Here is an 18,969-nt window from a genome sequence, read left to right on the forward strand (position 1 = left end):
GACGAGGGGTCCCCACCCAGCCACGACCCGGAGCGGAACCAGGAGGGTCCACGGACCCCTGTGGCTCCGCACGGTCCAGCAGTTGCCGGCACCGTATCGGCGTCACCTCGGCCTTAGAGAGGACCACCTTGTCAAAGGACCGGCTTGGGGATGCGATCCAGCAACCTCCCGCGACACCACAGGGACGCCCGCTGGAGTTTGCGGCGAGGCAGACACGCCGTGGTCTGAAGGAGGTGCCCCAGAGGAGACGCACCCCAGCAGCACCACATCCTCCAAGCCTGGATCCGAACCAGTCGGGGCTGGGGCCAGAGCCACGGCGGAGGGCTCGCGCAAGGCAAGGTATCTGCTGACGCCCCAGGAAGGTAAGGTGGAGGAGGAGATGCCAACGAGGCCTGCAAAGCAGCCGCACATGTCTCCATCTGGACTCTCGACGCCCCAACACCAGGAAACGGTGGATAGGACGACACGCGGGGCTGCATCACTCACGGAGAGCCCATGCCCCCGGCAGGCCTGAAACCAGCCCCCGGGGACAAACTGCGACACTTACCCACCGGGGAGCGACGCTCACGTGACATCGGAGAAGGGTGAGGACGACTACCACGGCAGTATCTAAAGGCGTCCGCCAAAGCAGACTGAGGGGAGGACTTAGACCTGGAGAGCCGCGTCGAGAGAAGTTTCATCCGGCGCTCTCGCCTCGACTTTAACTGTTAGCACGCCGCACAATCAGCGGTGCCGTGATCCTCCCCCAAACACTACATACAAATGAGGTGAGGGTCCCTCGCCGACATAAGATGGCCACATGACGTGCAAGTCTTGAAGCCCGAAGGCATTTGCACACTGTTCCACAAAGAAGGGACAATGGAAGGAAAAAAGAGGGCCCAAACAGGCCTGTAGCAATGACCGAATCTGCGTTGCACGCAGAAAAGGAAAAAACTGACGTAGGCACGCCTGTCTATGTGACCTCTATGACATCACATACGCGGACGACGCCTGGGCGGAGTCGCGTGGTGTCGCCCCGCCCCTGACGCGCAGGGATGCTGTGGCAAAAGTTTTCTGGGTCCAGTCTCACGCCTGGGGATAATTCTATGTGAATCCATCTGCACAGATATAGCAATATTTCAGACCCGGATGGATGGCCTCACTGCTCAGGTGGTTGCAGTAGATAGCCGCCTTGTTTCTATACCAGACCGGAACCAAGGAACTCCTCTTCCTAAGGAACAAAGTAGTAGTCCTGGAAGACAAGAGTCGTCGGGATAATGTCCGCTTCGTTGGCTTTCTCGTAAAATAGAAGGATCAGACGCCAAATCATTTCTCAGAACAGCCCTTCCAGAGCTCACAGGTCTCACTTTTGCCCCACCATTAGCGATGCAGAGAGCCCATCTCATCGGACTGCTCAACGGAGGGGTAAGCAGGGGGAGGGGAGGTTGGGGTGGAGGGGAGATCCAGACCGACCTGTTCGCTCCGTGGGAGATCGAGCACAGGTACTTCAGGCAGTGGTTGTCCTTACACAGGGAAGCGACAGAGACAAATCATGCTCTCCTCTAAAGCCCCCTTCATATGAGGAGAGTGTGTCTTGAACTGTGTCTTTGATTTACCTTCCCACATTGATGAGTGGCTGGAAATTTGCTGCCTTTTTGTCTGCCGAAGAAGATAATTGGACGAGTACCTGAAAACTTGCTCACTTTGTTATGCATGATAACGATTAATTGTCCTCAGTGTTTTTCAAACCCTGTTTGCTTGTACTTTCTGCATTGTAAACTTTATATGACATGAATTAGGACGCCTGGTAATATACTTGAGTTCCTGCTTACTTTTTATGCATTGTATGCTCTATTGTGTTGTTCTTTTGTTCCCTTCTCGCTTATTTCTCCCTCCTCTCTCTTTCTAACAAATATTTATATTTATCTATGACAACATTTAACTATGATAATATCTAACTATGATAATATTTAACTGTCATTACTATGTTATTCAAAGCTTGTTGTATTGCCCTTTGCACAGGATAACTCAATTTGACAGAGACCTTCCCGTCCCGCCACTCGCTCTCCCGTGATATCCTCTTCTCCTTTCACACTGTACTCTTACGATGCTTGTCTCTTTCCCTTATTCCTTCCACTTTTTAACCCAAACTCTATATTATGGAGCGAACACTTAAATACTAGAGTACACTCATACTCTCAACCTCAATACTGTAAATATTCCTGCATTGGTGCGTTTTCCTATTGACTTAGTTGTCAGATGGGACTCCCACCACGAGAATAGCCTGAAAGCTTAGACCCACAGAGAGCAGTCCTATACCCCTAGTGTTGCACCTTTCCTGCGCAGCACATTTGCCCCTGCTCTCTCTTCCTCATCTTCTCTCCAGTTTCTCTAGAACCTAGTTTTTCCTACTTCTCACTTGTCCTCCTGTGCATATACAAGAGACTCTTATTTCCCCTTCATAACCCTCCAAACTCTTAGGAACTATTTGAGAGGGTGTTGCCCTTATCCTTGATCTTTCTCCTCGATTCTCAATACATACATGACAGCGAACATTTCCTCTCCCTCTCATCCACTACGCATTGTCTTGTGGAATGTCAATGGTCTCACACATTACATTGCATGTAATAAAGTACTCTTATCAGGAAACGAGGAACTGATATTGCCCTTCTACAAGGGACACACTTGGATGCTTTGGAATCATCCAAGCTACGATGAGAATGGGTGGGAAAAAACATTCATTTCGGATTGTCGACAGTCGCTTTCTAGGGAGTCTCAACCACGGAAATGTGGAGTGGCTATCCTCTTGCACAAATCCTTACCGTCACAACTGTCAAGACCTGGGTTGATCCAGATAGCAGATACGTCTTTGCTAAGTTAAAAATAGGAGATAGAACCCTCTGTGTTGGATCAGTATATGCTCCAACAGGATCTAAACGCTCCTATCTTCTCTGCCTGAATCGCTGGTTAGTGGAAATTGGGGCATCCAGTTAGGTCATTGGTGGGGATTGGAAACTTGCCTGCGACGCAGTTTTAGATAGAACAGGACCCTTGGAAAGATGTAATGAGGGGGACAGAGTCTTACTAGGAGACATAACATAGGACCACGGACTGCTGGAACATTGGCGCCTTTGTCATCCCACAGATCAGGAGTATACCTTCCTCTCCTCATGGCACACAATCTAGGATAGATTATTTTCTTATATCCTACTCATTAGTTGCAATCGCTAGTGAATCCCATATTTTGGAAACTGCTCTCTGATCATTTTCTGGTTCTCCTTGCTCTAGACGTAGGTTTAATCTCCCCAGGTCGTTAACAATTGCTTATAAACACTCAAAAGGTATCGTTCACCCCAAGGTAAGGCCCAACTACATTATCTCTCTGACAACTTAATCAATAATAAATCATCAGTTACCTCTTGTAGGACCATTTGGGTGGCTGCAAAAGCAACCATCTGTGGGCAACTGATGAGAGATGCAGCCGAGGCCAATAAGTCGGCATCCCTCCGTAGTATTGAATTTGAGGATCTAATTATCTCTCACACGCCTATATTCAGCTCATCCCACGGTGCCCGAATCGTCAAAGCCTAGAGCTAGACAAACTGGCGCTCAATTTGAACACTTTCAAAGCTGAGTACATGATTCAGTGTCTAAATGGCAGACATTATGAACAAGGGGAGAAAGCAGGCTGCTTATTTGCAGAACAGCTGAAACGGAGTGAGGCAGCCATAGCTATCCCTGCCATACGGAGGGAAACCAGTTTGATTCTCACTAAACCACACTTTTGCATCATTTTATGACAAACTTTATACCCCTGAGACCCCGGCAACTGAAGATCAATTAACCGCCAATATTGCGGATATTTATCTTCCACGCCTCACAGACGAAGGTAGATATTTACTTAATGGTGACATCAGCAAAGAAGAAATTACTGCAGCCATTGCCAAATTACCTTATCACAAATCCCAAGGAGAAGCTTGATTTCCTGTGGAATATTATAAATTATCTGGGGAAGAGACAATTAATACTCTATGTTCTGCCTTTCATGAGGATGTTCAGACAGCTCCACTAGGTTCTATATCTAATAGAGCGTTTCTTTGCAGTTATCTCCAAGACGGGTTGTCCCAGGCGGTTCCTCCAGGAATCACCTTCGAACACTAGCCCATACTTTATGGACTGCAAAAGAGTTGGCGGAAGATGCGGTGACTCTTTCCTTGGATGCAGAAAAGGCGTTTGACCGCATTTACTGGGGTTATCTCTTTGCCACCATGAAACACTTTGGCCTAGCCAATCAGTTTATTTCCAATGTCCGCCTGCTATATGACAACCCAGTAGCCCAGGTCAATTGTGGTAGATTTCTTTCGGATCTTTTTCCAATCTCAAAGGGTACCTGTCAAAGTTGCCCCCTCTCACCCCTTTTATTCATGCTGGCGATGAAACTCCTTGCTTCACTTATCTGCCACTCATTGCGGATTAGGGTATACCTATAGCGGGAGGTGTATCCAAGCTATATTTATATGCTGATGACATTCTCTTTACTCTAAAGGATCTCTCTCATTATTTGCCAGCCTTGCTCGAGATTGATGGGTTTGCAGCCCTTGTCAGTTAGAAGGTAAACTGGGATAAAAGTGAGGCTCTTCTGCTCTCTTCGGGAACCACAAAAGCATCAATTGATGGATACCCATTTTGCTGGAAATCATTGCAACTAACATATCCGGGAATTCAGTTTAATTGAGGATTGGAAGGAATGGTCTCAGACACTCTTTCATCCCTTATAGCGAAAATGGAAACTGATTTCGCTAAATGGTCTCTTGAGTTTTTCCATATGGGGAAGATTGCAGGCTGTAAGTATGGTCACTTTATCTCGCTTTACTTATGCTTTTGGAATGCTTCCGATTGTAGTTCCTCTATCCAAACTACGTCGCATGGATGCCCGTATATGGGCCTTTGTCTGGGGAACTATGCGTCCTTGTCTAGCTGCTGCCAAACGAATTGCTTGCTGCTCCCATGGTGGTTTGGGTTTGCCATCAATGGAACATTATTGTTTAGCCCTGCACCTCTCGCAATTAGCCTAACTACTCCCAGGTACGACTGACCCTTCACAATGGGTCACAACGGAACACTCACTACTTAAGCGTGATGACGGCCTTGACATATCACATGCGCATCCTGTGATGTAAACCACATATCAAGCATGGCACACCGTCTTCTTGGGGTTGCCCATCGTTTACACTCTAAAGCTCCACTTTGGGGTAATTAGAGCATCCGAATAAATGGTCATGCGCTTCACTGGCCCAGTTGGAGATCGAGAGGAATCCAGAACCTAGACCGGGTCATATTAAAAGGAGAATTGAAATCCTTTGACCTGCTCTGTGAGGAATTTGACCTCCCATTGCACCAGGCTTCATGACACTTGCAACTACAGCACTGTCTGAGGAGATGCCTGGGTTCTCATCCTTGGACGTTAGAACCTTCACCGATATTAGAATATCTCCAAATTTGGGGTCGCACAAGGGAGTGATGTCAGGACTAATCACTTATACCTACAACCACTCCTTAAAGCTCTCAGCGAGAAATGGCAGAAACGCCTACATGTCAACACTAAAGACGATGTCTGGCCGGACGTATTGGACGCCTTAGACAAGGGTACTCGGGAGGCGCGTTTGAAATTCTGTCTTTTCAAAACTTTACATGACTTGTATTGGACACCTTTGAAATTACAACGAGCAGGATTATTACCAAACGCTAAGTGCTAGAGGTGTCTGGGAGTTAATTGTGACCTTCCTCATATACTCTGCGAATGTTCTTCTAGATAGTGTTTCTGGGCTCAGGTAGGGGATACCCTGAAGGAAACAATTCCCCTCCAACACCGCTTAGCACTCCCATTATTTTATTGCATGATCTTAGGAATTCACCTGACATTACGCGCCCACAACTTCGCCTTTTGCATACTGCACTTTCTACAGCCTAACCGTGTATCTTAAGACAATGGCAATCGCCCCCTCCCCCCTCCCCTACCCCCCTCGCAGCAGGATTGGACGGTTGCAATGATTCAGACGTCATCCCATGAACGTGTAATACATCGATTGAAAGACCAGGAGGTAGTGTTCCAACAAGTATGGGCTACTTCTCTTCGAGACTCCTAAATGTTTTCTTTCTTCTTTCGCCTCACACCTTCCCTCCTTCCCTATTTTATCCTTCTGCCTCCCCCTCCTCTTCTATCTCCTTTTTTCCCCTCTTTCTTTCTCCTCTTTCTCCCCTTATCCCTCCTCTTTTCTCTCATTGCGCATGCTCCTTCCCCTCCCTCCCTCCTTCTCTCCCCTCACCCCCCATCTCCCTCTTCCTTTTCTTTTTCCTTACTCCAGGTATGGAAACGGCAACCATTCTCATTTATGACCATCCAACATCCTCAATGTCCATCGCCTCTAAAAAATCCAATATTTTGTAGGTTCAACTCTGTTCCCCCTATCCATGATTCACTCTAATTCATTCTGTGGCTATGAGCAATGAAGGTTGTGGGTTACTATGCATACTAAGCAAAATATCCTTTTCTTCCACTATTTGCTCCTAGTCTTCTATTTGACCCCTTCTTTTACCTTCCTCCCTCCTATTCTGTGTAGTTTTCCTCCTTAATAGCATACAAATATCTTTGCCTTCCTCCCTCCTATTCTGTGTAGTTTTTCTCCTTAATAGCATACAAATATCTTTGCCTTCCTCCCTCCTATTCTGTGTAGTTTTTCTCCTTAATAGCACACAAATATCTGAATTGACAATAGACTCCCGTGAGTCCATTACGTTGTGCAGAACTTTTATGCATAAGTTTGCCTTTAATTTTTCAATGAAGAATTACGAAACAAAAAAATCAGCTTCTTGGTGCAATGGGAGCGAGACTGAGAAACACTGACTTCTTCAGCTTACCCTGGTAATTGGGAGTGGCGGAAAGGGCCAGACTCCCACTTGAACTGCTTTTCTTTGACTCCAAGATGATCTGTTGCAGGAACGACTTTGGAAACAGGAGAGGATTTGCACTCAAGACTGAGAGGGAGCGGGACCTGTGTGGAGTTCTGACGTGTTTTGCCAGGCAGAGCTTCACCTAGGATATTGGATGACTTTCGGGTTCCTTTGGGTGTAGTCAGCACAGTCCTGGAGTAGTGTACGGAACACAAACAACAGAGGCACACCTCTTTGGGGATCGGTCACAGACATATTTGTGGCAGACCCTCTAAGGTTTAAACTCTGTAGTCTTAATGGGTGACATGTTCCCTTGCACACATGTAGATTGTTCCCTTGCACACATGTAGATTAGTGAGGAAACATTGTAGACAAAAGAAATCTCTTCAGAGGAGTTAAAGTGGACCTTCAGATTCATATCTGAAGGCTTAGAAAGAAGTGACCTGATGTCATTGCACATAGGGTGCCGCTTATATGCAGTGCCATTTATCACTTCCCAAGTGGAACAAAATCAACTCTAACCTAACCCGTACAATGCCACTTACCAGCACGCAGGAACACTGCTTTGGGAGTTTCCGGATCCAGTCTTGCACCCTGGAGATATTCACAAGGTGAGAAATCTGCAGTTTGAAGCATCAATTGGAACCTATGTGATGCAGAGCTACCAACACAATGTGACAATGGAAAGGTCACCAGCCCTGGTGGTCTTGCGCAATTAACTACACTTTGTCAAAATCCCCTTCTAGGTCACAGCGATTTAGGGAAGACTAAAGACTCTTAGGAATATTTAGGCAACTGGCTGTTTTCAATAGAGTCTGGCCTAGCTGGCAAGTGGATCAGTTTTTCACAGGGTGGGTGTTATGAAGCGGGATGAAAAGAGACTTGCTACACAGGACTACCCAATACCTACAAGAACCTTCCTGGATTTCATTAACTAAAAGTACAGTTCTGCAAATGAAGACATTGAAAACCCAAAAGGGAGGAACAGGGAAAATTGTTCTGGAGGAAATGGCACCAAAAAATTAAGTTGAAGGCATCTACCCTTTAGAGCCAAGTGCCCATGTGGAACAAGAAATTTGTGTCCGCTGGTTTAATAAAGACTGTAAAACAGACTTTACACCTACAATCTCAGTAACCCTATTGTCTTTTTTTATTTTATGAGTGCGAGCATGTCCCCAGGTGTTTTCTGTTATAATGCAGGTCTCTCTTGATGTTCATAGAGTGGAAAAACAGATTAAGGAGGCAATTCAAAGGAGGGGGCCAGCCAAAGGTTGAAAGCTACTTTGGTTATTATTATTTTTTAAACACATCTCCCATGTGACTGGTGGGGAGGCTGGATAGTGTAAGTCAACATGGAAGCTTACTGAGAAGCTGCAGGTCAGATCGCCCAAGAGGCTTCCCTGCTGCCCAAACCAAAGAGGGCAAGTAAACTTGATAATAGGGACCGAAAGTGCTTTCCAAACGGTACCAAAGTTGCTTGAAATATATATGTCACTTGCTTAATGTTTAAAGTCACTTACCTTTTGATCCCTGATAATGAAACATTGCCTTCCGGGAAGTGCGGGAAAGATGAGCAAACCAAATAGCAGTCAAAGAAAGGGACGCTCCATATACCTGTGCATCTTGTTTTTTCTCACTAAACTGCCTCATACCCAGTTCCCAATCCATCGGTGGATTGTGGTCTACACTGTGCTTACTGGACTCTTAGCTTTACATATTTAGGAGGAATAGACGAAGATATCCAAAAGACATTCGCATTTTAATAAATTATTCAAAAAATACAACAGCTCACTTTCATCAAGTAAACGTGACAACTTGTTAAAATGTTTGCGCTGCATGTGTGCTTTGTTTACAACCATAAGGAATAGCAACAAATAAAACAATTATCAGATTAGTGGGTCAGACAGTTCGAGCCAAAGCAGGACCAAGACCTCGAGGAAAGTCCAGCGTAGGTTGCTAAAGAAGTGAGGGTTGAGGTGGCAGGCCCCCACCATCAACAGAGAAGAACAAAGGAGGAATTAACAGATAACATGCGTGAAGCTGAAATATGAGTAAGTGTTTAGAGAAAATCCACATAGAAACCCAGTGAAGACTTAGAAACGTCTAGCAAAGCAGTGAGGAAAGATTTTGTGACTAGTGTCGATTAGTGCTAAAAAAACAGATTGTGTTTTCAAGCAATTTGTGTCTAAGAAAACAAAAGGATGGCATGTGCGGCTCTTTCGACGTGAAGTCTTAAAGCATCCAAACACTGCTAAGCATGGCCATGCATAAGACTTGGCGCTGCGGATGGAGAGTTGCTCAGGTCTACCTTTCTGTTTTGACTAGGAGCATTTTTCAGTTTCTGCCAACCGCCCCAAGATATTTGGGACGTGGTGCAGTGGCATACATTAGTGGGGTGATACCAGTTTCAGAGAAATATATGAAGCCCTAAACACATATTTAAAGACTATTATAGACACAGCTTAGACTTCAAAATGTGACTGCTGGACCATGGCTTAACCACATCGGCTAGGTTCAACAACCCAAGCTAAGTCAGCCCTGATCCATCTACAGTGTTTGCTTAAAGCTAGCCAGATACCAAAGACCTACCCTTGGCACTGAGCTCTCCCAGAGATTTTTCATCAATCCTGCAATTACAATAAGGCATCCAAGGATGGTTAACACACAGCCATAAAGACAAACCAGTAATCAGTGTGGAAACGCATAATCACCTTTCACCTCCATACAGTGCCTTGCACCATCCCATCGTCCTTCGATCCTCACCCCATACCTACACCCACCGTCCTAAGTCTCATAAGCACTCCTATGTGCCAGAAATCAGGGCTTCATTAAAAAAAAGGCCCCAAAACACAGTGTGGGTGCACATATTATCCTACAATCATATCCTTGGAGCAAGGGCAGAGAGTCCCTAGGTGTCATTCTGGTTATCTAATACAGACAACTGAAGAAGTGTGCTGCAGAAAAACAATCCTGCAGTCTCATCCTGCACACAGCAAGTGGGTGCCAGCCTCTCAGAACAAATCTGTAAGACTGAGTCTGCAGGAGTCTCCGGGAATAATCTCTTTTGAGCTCCACCAGACTCTGGAGATGACCCAGTGTAACTAGGTTTGCGTTGTAGTCGCCATAAAACAAGAACTAGGTGTCTGGACCAGAAGCTTGGTGGTCTGTTCGTCTGCGCTAGACTTTCAGACTTAAACTAGAGGACTAAGTATGCCCGCAATTAAACCCTTAAAATAATAATGTGGAATTATTGGATACTTCCTATAGATTCTCTAAAAGAAACACTAGGGTTATTTCTGTATAAGACTTTCAGAATGATATCACAGAACCGGCACATTACTGTAGCTTCATTTAGAATTCCATACAGTCAAACATATCTCACATGGGGAGTCCTAAAGCCGAAAACAGACCTAAAGCACAATTACCAAGCAGAATTCTTAAGGGTTCACTAGTAGAGTCAAACAAAAATTTCAAGCTGGCAGTACCAGAGTAGAAAGTCTCTCCCTCCTATTCTAAGGTCTCAGTCAAGCCTACAGATGTGGAGATGGTTTAATAAAAGAGTTTCCCTCAGAGGATAAATGAGGGTCCAGATCATGAGCATTATTTTTCCAGATATTTTCAGATTATTCACAACTATATTTTTTGCCAAATTGGTCTCCACAAACAGGCACTCTTTCAGAAGTAATCTTGGTCACCAAAAAAAAACCCAGCAAGAGCCGCACTGTGCACATCTGCAAAAACGGTTCCAGGCCTGCATACACACAGACGCTGGCCTGGAGAGAGGGGGAAAGCAGGTTCCCTGGCACATTAGAAGAAATGACTTACTAATGCTAGGCAGCAATACATCTCAAAATCTGGCAAATTCGGCATCAGCACTGTGGAGAAAACAGAAATGCAGTTTGTTGATATGATCATGTACACTGTAATAAGAAGGAAAATGTACACTACTCAAATGCAGAATGGTACTGTTTTTCGAGCAAGCCACATTCGGATAGGCCCACACTCTGAACTTGCGTTGAATAATATTATACTATAAACGAAACACATTTTAAAATGTTATACCCCAGGATTCAACTAAGAAATTGGTCATCTCAAAATGGAAGATGAAGGTGTGCTGTGTTTCGGTATGTAGTTATGGGTGACATCCACTGCCCAGACGAATCACTGATGTGTGTGGCGCACTAGGAAAGGTACCATAATGGTGAGGTTACCCCACCAGTGCTGTTCCCCAACCTGGTCTGATTTTGGGCCTCTGAGATGGGACCAAAAACCTGAAAATAAAACCAACTTCCACCTCAATGCAATAAATAAAACTTTATTCAAACAGCTCAATACAGGGCACATTTCTCATTAGAAAAAAAGTGCACTCAGCACTTAGACATAATCTTCTACATTCATCCGTTGAGAAGCAAAAACCCCGGATTAAAAATCTATACAAAGCTGAAACATTATCAAAGATGACTTTCCTATTACATGTCAATGTTCTGTTCACGTAACAAAACAGTTGCCTTTTTATATAGTCTGTACATATAAATATATATAAATATGTATATATTGCCAGCATTGTCCCATAACGGAGGCAAGTTTCAACGGTTTTGCACATCAGAAAAAAGGTAGTGTCAAAGGATTGGCACGGACGAACGCTCACAGGAACCGTAAAGGTTAAAAGTCTGCACTTGGGGTAGTCGCCCCCTTTTTCCTCCCACTTCCCAGACCTCAGTGCGTGAGGAAGCAATAGAGGTAGCCATTAACGCCAATCCCACCGTGTTTGCTTCTAAAGTTTCCAAGACATACAAAGAAGATGAACAGAATTTAGAAGAATAAAAGGAAAAGAAAAATAATACAAACATATAACTGTCTCGTACACCATAAAAGACATCTTCCCCTTCAGCATACTCCCCTAGCACTCACCCCGCCCCACCCAAACAGTCTAATTTAGAAATACATATCTTTGGATTAGCCTCGCTCACACATCCAACACCCCTGCTCATTACAAGATGGCAATACTGAAAGCAAGGCAACAATATTTAAGACAAAGTATACTAAAAAACTGTAGGGAAAAAGACCCCCCCCCCCCCCCCCCCCCCCCCCAGTAGCAGATATTCTATTTACACACTTCCAGAAAGGGTGACCGTGAAACCCCAGATATATTAGCCATCCGTATCCATTAGTGCAACCAAAGGCTGAATTCAAAGTGGTAGCTTTACAGAAAAGAGCATAGATGCTGGTAAGTGGGGCAACCCAGCACCCCTAATCCTGCGCCCAAACAAAATACTGGCAAGGTCACAATAGTTTATCTTAATGTAACAGTACGTAACGCCCAAAACCATGGTGCTTTATTTCTTTCTACTAGTGTAATCCTACTACGGTCTCTGTTTAGCGCCTCAGAAAAGGGATAGTGCATCTTCCATTTTTTTTGACAGCCACAGGCACAATAAGAAATAGACCTGCTCTCCCAGCTACTTCGTGTAAACGGTATCCAGGCTGCTTCGAAGGGAGAACTTGGTTTGGCAGTTTCTGCTCTGAAGGGCTTTGAAAGCGAAGGCTCTAAGGTAAGCTTCAGGGAGAGTTTTTTGTAACAGCACCAGGGGACTCCTTGATGGACTCAGTATTGGAAAAGAAAAAGGAAAAAAATCAAAGCAGTCCAAAGGGATCAGGTGATCAAAAAAAAAAGACAGAAGGAAAAGGAAGAGGAAAGCTCTTGAAAAGGACAGGTGCCGTTGCCAGAGAAGTTCTTCCTCACACAGTGGAGATCATTGTGGCATTGCCGCTGTGAAATAGAAAGCAGACGAGTATGCCAAACTGCTGTTTGCGGGCTTTCATAAACAAAAGACAAGAGACACAGAACGCCACTCTCCCCCGCCAATGCAGTATCCCTTTTCTGCAGGACCATAAAGACACTCTGGGCTCTCCTAGTACTGTTAATGGCAGCCAATGTGGTGGACCTCCATTCAGTCATGTTGGCAAGAAGATTTTCTGGCTAGTTTACAGCAGTCAAGCATAGTCACAGCCAGTTATTGGGCACAACCACTATTGAAATCTCAGGCAGCCAGGTATGTCACCGCAAAAGAGGACTGCTAGAAGCTTGTCCTGATATGCAGTGACTTAACTTTCTTTTTCAGGAGTAGATCTCAAATCAGAGTGGAGTGTGCCTTCACGCCTGGACTCAGCCTGAATACCTTGTAATAATCAAAACAAAACCTCTCCAAGGCTTTCCATTTGACATCAATTTGAGGAGCAATTTATTAGAATCCTGAGCAACCAATGACATAAGTATTCAAATTGGTTTCAGGTAAGTGTAAGAAAAACGTTACTGACCTGGTACTGTGTTTATCTAGTGTTGGCAGCATCCGTAGGTTTAATATGGCAAACTATACCCAGCGTCAGATTCTCACTTGACAGGGGGGCAGTCAATTAACCGGATAGTGTTAATCTATGGAAGGTGCCAACACTGGAAAAATCAACATTACCGATTGGAGGTCGAAGAACCACTATGGCAAAGCTTGGCTAACATTCAGAGAAATGGCTCCCGGAATTGTATATTCTAGAAATAAAAGGATGGTTTAAAAGAAAATCAGACTGCAAAGGAAGGGACTGGCACTGCAAGAAGTATAACTGAATGAGCCCAACCTTAAGGACCTACGGGCAATAGTAAGGTATAATATATTCTGTTAATTTAGAAAGTATCTCTAGCCTAATAGGACAAAAAATTGAGCTTGCTAAAAAAACAAAATCTCTGGAAGCCTTCTGTGAAAAACGCTACCACCCATCTAACAAAATCAAGTGGAAAAAAATCGGTCAGCAGTTGTGCGTATCAACCTGTGGTAGAAAAGCATTCCTCCGCTAACACTTTGGTGGAGGACACACAGAACATTCAAATAGAACTGTACACTTACAACCCTACCTCGGGAGACATGAAAGCATGCAAGTTACTAGTGCCTGTGACTGACATGCACTCCACCAATGTGGGGGTAGAAACCACACAATGAAACAGAGCAATTTAAATCTACTGAAATACATGTAACAGGGATGATTTAACCACGGCCAAATACACATGTAAGTTTCATGTTCAGTACAGCGAAAGGTAAGGTCTTACCTGCTTGTTGATCGTGCTGTTCCATAGTCCTCAAGTCCCTAGGACAGAGGAGAGAAAAGGAGATTGAAAACCGGCAGTTCTCAGAATAGGCTGCAAAATGGGCCTAAATGGCCACGGGGAAACAAGATTCTATCTCATTCTTTTCCTATACTACGACGACTTGACATACTATAATGAGCCATATCAATAAACTGTACACCTCACCAAAAAGTGGGTTTGGAGCTCTTGCTGAGAGCCTGAAGTGTAGGGCGTACTCCGAGGGTTTCTAGCGAGGTTAGGGAAGGTGAAGAACCTGAGCTGGGAGGCGATGGGGTCTCTTGGTAGGAGAGGCCTCTTATTTAGGAGAAAAATCAAAGCATGCCATTTTACTTGCCAGGTTTTCACATTCCGCTATTTGGCAAGGGTGGAGACTAGCGAAACTGTTTAATCAACTTGGAAATGCAAATATCCTTTCGGTCTGAGATAATAAAATATATTCTTCCCACGTTATATTCCTTTCATTTACTAGAGTGTATCTTCAGGATTACCAACGTTTTCTTGTAACCTGTGATCTTATGATAGGTGTAGTTAACTATTCACCTGAGGGCTTGTAAGAAAACTATTGATTTGTGCCAGATGCTGTATCAAAGAAACAGGTCATATGTCCTAGTAATCCTGGGAATCCCGGGGCGGCTGACATCATGCATACTCTTTCCTCTAAAGAGTTGTGAGGCATCACGAGTGGCATGCCAACAGAGTAAACACTGCCAGTTCTAAAAACACTGTATGAATACTGTACTATGGGTACGGACTGACTGAGTGGGTGAAATCGCAGACTCTGACAGAAAGGACCCATTCAGGAGATTCTTCTTGACCGTGCTGGCATGTGTGGTGCAGAAGAAAGAAAACAAAAGATCCTGGGTCACAATGGATAGGACGGTCGCAAAGGCACATTAAAAGCCAGTGCAGACGAAGAGCATGACATTATCAGGCAGGGTCAGATGTAAGGTGAGAAATAATAGGAAACCATCAAAGGCAACCTCACCAGTAAAGACCAAACTGCAGATAAAAGCAGCAAAAAAGAATCCTGTACCATTGGCAGAGATGTTGAAATCTAACTTTTCATAAAGTGGCGAAAACACTTGAACCAGCTTGAAGATCTGAAAGACACAATTAAGCTCACTGAGCTCTGTTGAAGTGTTTTTGGTCTCCTTGCTTACCACACACGCAAAGTTATAAGCTTGCACAAAGGCACAATAAGCATTTGCAAAGCAATAGGTCTCGCATTAGCGAGAGTTTTGGGCTATTGGCATTGTAAATGACAATGCCTTTGGGCTATTTGCATTGTAAATGACAATGCCTTTTGAATATCTGTTTTGATAATTAACACATAAGCCTTTTAAATATCTGTTTTGATAATTAACACATAAAAAAATATATATTGTCATTTACAATGCCAATAGCTCAAACTCTTGCAAGACATATAGCATTTTTAAGAAGTGGCCGCCATTGTCCTGGGCTGCTTGGAAAGTGAAAGTGCGCATGGCTGGATGAATGTTGCAGGAAAGTATGTCGTACCTGCAGTAGGTGAAACTCAAAGAAAATGGTGCTTACAGACTAAATAAGATGTACTGTGTAACAAACGAAGTAAAAGGGCCAATCCTCATGGGAGGTTACAAATGAAGACAATGCGGAACTAAGGAGGGACTATGAAGCCCAGTGGCGTAGCAAAAGTTGAAGGGGCCCCCTGCAAGGTACATGGAGGGGCCCCGCTCCGGATTTAATCCAGAGCTCTCAGGGCTGATTACTGTGCTGATGGGGCCCCCTGCAGCTCGGAGGCCCCCCGTACTGCAGGGAATGCGAGGGCCTGTGTTACGCCACTGATGAAGCCTATTAACGAATCAGACACCAGTGTTTAGGAAGGACAATGACAAGCTAATGACAAATATGGGTGGAGAGTAGGCAGGGCATTAAGTCCATACTCTAATAAAGCATGACTCGCAGAGCAGCATATGCGCTACCCAGGCTCGATCTAAAAACAAGTACAGAACTGGAGAAGAGTGGTAACCAATAATCCTTCAAAAAGCAGTGGGAATGTAATTTACTCTTTCAGAGGAATTACTGCTGCAATGCAAACATATGGCAATGGTCATTTTCTTAACAAAAATCTTCTAATGAAAAAACACTTTTGAACACAATTAGATTACTACTCTTCTTTCCAAATTAGGATCCAATTGTTCTGGTGCAGCAGTGAGACCTCAAAGTTGATCGAAGGACCAGGTGAAGTAGATAAACAAATTGCAATATCTCATTGGCTTGCCTGAGTTGAAGAAACGCCCCTGGAATTAGCAACCCAGCGTTATCAGTGTACCCCTGGTACAGGCAACATTGTGCCCATCAATCTTTACTTTCATTAAGGCGGGATGGTTAGGGGCAGAATTGTGTACTCACCTGTGCAAAGACAGGTGCTGCCACACTGTAAGGTCTGGGTTTGAAAGTGCTGATTGGCTGTGGGGGGAAGCCTCGAGCCGCTATACCATAATCGGGTGGTGGTATGGAGAGGTCATCCTTATCCAGGAGGTTCCCGGTGCTGCTGCTCTTCCCAGGCTGAAGGCTGCAAAAATAAAATGAAAACGGCAACATGTCACTGACGGTTGATCACCTCATTACCTACAACCCTCCAGAGTCCTATAATGACTTTGCACTAGTGACACTTACGCCACAACTCCCTTTATGGTTACAATATCACCCATGGGCACCATCTTCTGATTCCTTCTAGCAAATGGAAGTAAATAGCATCCCTGTGCAGTAAAATGCTATACATACAAACATTTGATAGCAACAGCATACAGCTCAACTTTTCAGCCTAACATATCAATTATCAATTGAAGGTTTGTAGGATCACAAATTTATCCGCTGAAATTTTTTTCCAATATAGAGCAGAATTACTACTACATGCTATCAAGTAAGGTACTCTCCCATCAGCTTCATGTAAGCCTTGACCTTATTGTTTCTCTGCTGTGTGATACATTAAGAGTCACAGCTTACAACAAGATGCCGCTACAATTTAAAAACCTTAAGCAGACACGACTACAAGGAAGCAGAGTTCACTGCAATGGGCGTAAACAAAGTATGTTTCTAAACTTCCAAATAATCCCCCAGCATTACAGACAGAGGGAAAGCAGTACAGCCTACCACGGGGAAAACACACACGCTACCAAAACCAAATCTCATGCCATTTTTAGGTCTTGCTTGGCGTGAGCAGCGCGCCTTGGCTCAATACGTTTCCAGAAGTCATGTCGCTGCTCCGCCTGCATTTTTGATTCGTGCGCGTCATTTTGCGTCATGGATTATGCAAAACACAGTGTAATGATTGCACCAGAGGCAATCATTACACTGAGGGTTGCCACCCTGTCTGCTTTTGGCCCTGCCCACCGGGATTCGAAATTTTACTTGAGGAGGAACACGGCCTCCTTCAATTCCTCGGTAAGCACTAAATTTGTTATTTCTTGTAAGTTACATGCACGGTACGCTTTCATTTTCGGACCACAAGCACTATATTTGTTAAGATTCAGCGCGTGTTGTGTGAAAGACTACATGGGCGGTCCGCTTTCATTTTCGGGACCATAAGCACTTTATTTGTTATTTTTGTAAAGTTTCAGCACCTATTGTCTGAAAGACTTCCTGAATTAAATTTGCAGGGTTGGTCAGAGACTCGGAAGGCTGGCAGGGCACATGGATGGGTTGCGGGCCCTGCGTTCCTACAGTCCCACCACACTGGCGCAGCCTTGGGAATGGTGAGCGTGCTACAACAGTTGCAGGGTACACGGGGGGGCCAGGCGTGGGTGCAAGGCACGCCAAGGCTCGAGAAAGACAGAGCATACGCAGGATAGAACTAGGGGCATGCATCAGTGCCTACTGCTTTATCACAGCACAGCCCTTTTTTCAGCATCTGGTGGTCTAAAGTGTGTGGTTCCTGCCATATCACAATGCGTGGGTTCTGCTCTCTCACAGTGTGTGGTTGCTGCTCTATCACACTGTGCTGTTCCTGCTGATCACAGTGTGTGGTTCATGTTCTATCACATTGTACAGTCCCTGCTGTATCACACTGTGCGGTTCCTGCTGTATCTCACTATGCGGTTCATGCTGTATCGCACTGTGCGGTTCCTGCTGTATCACACTGTGCGGTTCCTGCTGTATCACACTGTGCGGTTCCTGCTGTATCATATTGTGCGGTCCCTGCAGTTTCACAGTGTGTAGTTCCTGCTGTATCACAATGTGATTCTTGCAGTTGCACAGTGTGTGGTTCCTGCATTAGCAATGTATGTGCTTCCTGCTGTTTCACAGTGTGTGATTCCTCATCTGTCATGGTTTGTAGCTCCTTCTGTTTCACAGCGTGTGGTTCCTGCGCACCGTGTCACCTGTAAGCAGATACGCCCCTGTGCTATGCATGCAGCATGTGTTTAGTGCGCGTGGGGCAGTCCACACTGTGGTGAGATGGGGTGATTTTTCGGTTTCTCCCTCTCACCTGTGTGCAGATAGACCCAGGTTCTGGAGGAGGGGGAGGTGTCACACTATGGTGGACAAGGGTGATATTTCTGCATCTCCCCTTTACCTGTGCTTAAATATCCCCCTGTGCTTTGCATGTCCCACGTGTAGGTGCTGGGGTGGTAGCAGGTGGGGGGTTCCTATAATGGAGGTAGAGTGATATTATTGCACGCTTACCCAGTTACCTGGGAATAATTTCCCCTACCCTGTCATATATATGTCACACAAGGGTGGAGGGAGGTGCATGGATCAGACACCCCCCTCTAACAATCACAGGGCACATTTAGGTGTATACACTGCATGTGCACCCCTTCCACTGCAGAGCATCTGCCCCCGGTCTCCCCCTTACCTGCCAGTGGCTCGCTTCTCTCCTCACCGCAGCCGCATTGGCACTGTGGATGGCCCAATCCCTTCCA

At 45.1% G+C, this 18,969-nt stretch overlaps 1 protein-coding gene across 5 annotated transcripts in view; it reads right to left on the reverse strand.

Annotated features, from left to right (window-relative positions):
* Positions 1–18,969, reverse strand: part of BAIAP2 (BAR/IMD domain containing adaptor protein 2) — a 491,109-nt gene that overhangs the window by 93,873 nt on the left and 378,267 nt on the right. For 3 of the 5 annotated variants that reach the window (XM_086931033.1, XM_086931032.1, XM_086931036.1), the window contains 2 exons: positions 16,457–16,619; positions 14,027–14,064 (listed from right to left, as the gene is read on the reverse strand). In XM_086931033.1, the coding sequence (XP_086787159.1) occupies positions 14,027–14,064; positions 16,457–16,619 (201 nt within the window). Of the gene's footprint in view, positions 1–10,755; positions 10,806–14,026; positions 14,065–16,456; positions 16,620–18,969 lie in introns of all 5 variants that reach the window. The other 2 variants (XM_086931035.1, XM_086931034.1) reach the window with 1 other exon arrangement.

Source organism: Lissotriton vulgaris, chromosome 7 (assembly GCF_964263255.1).
Source record: "Lissotriton vulgaris chromosome 7, aLisVul1.2, whole genome shotgun sequence".
Taxonomy (NCBI): domain Eukaryota; kingdom Metazoa; phylum Chordata; class Amphibia; order Caudata; family Salamandridae; genus Lissotriton; species Lissotriton vulgaris.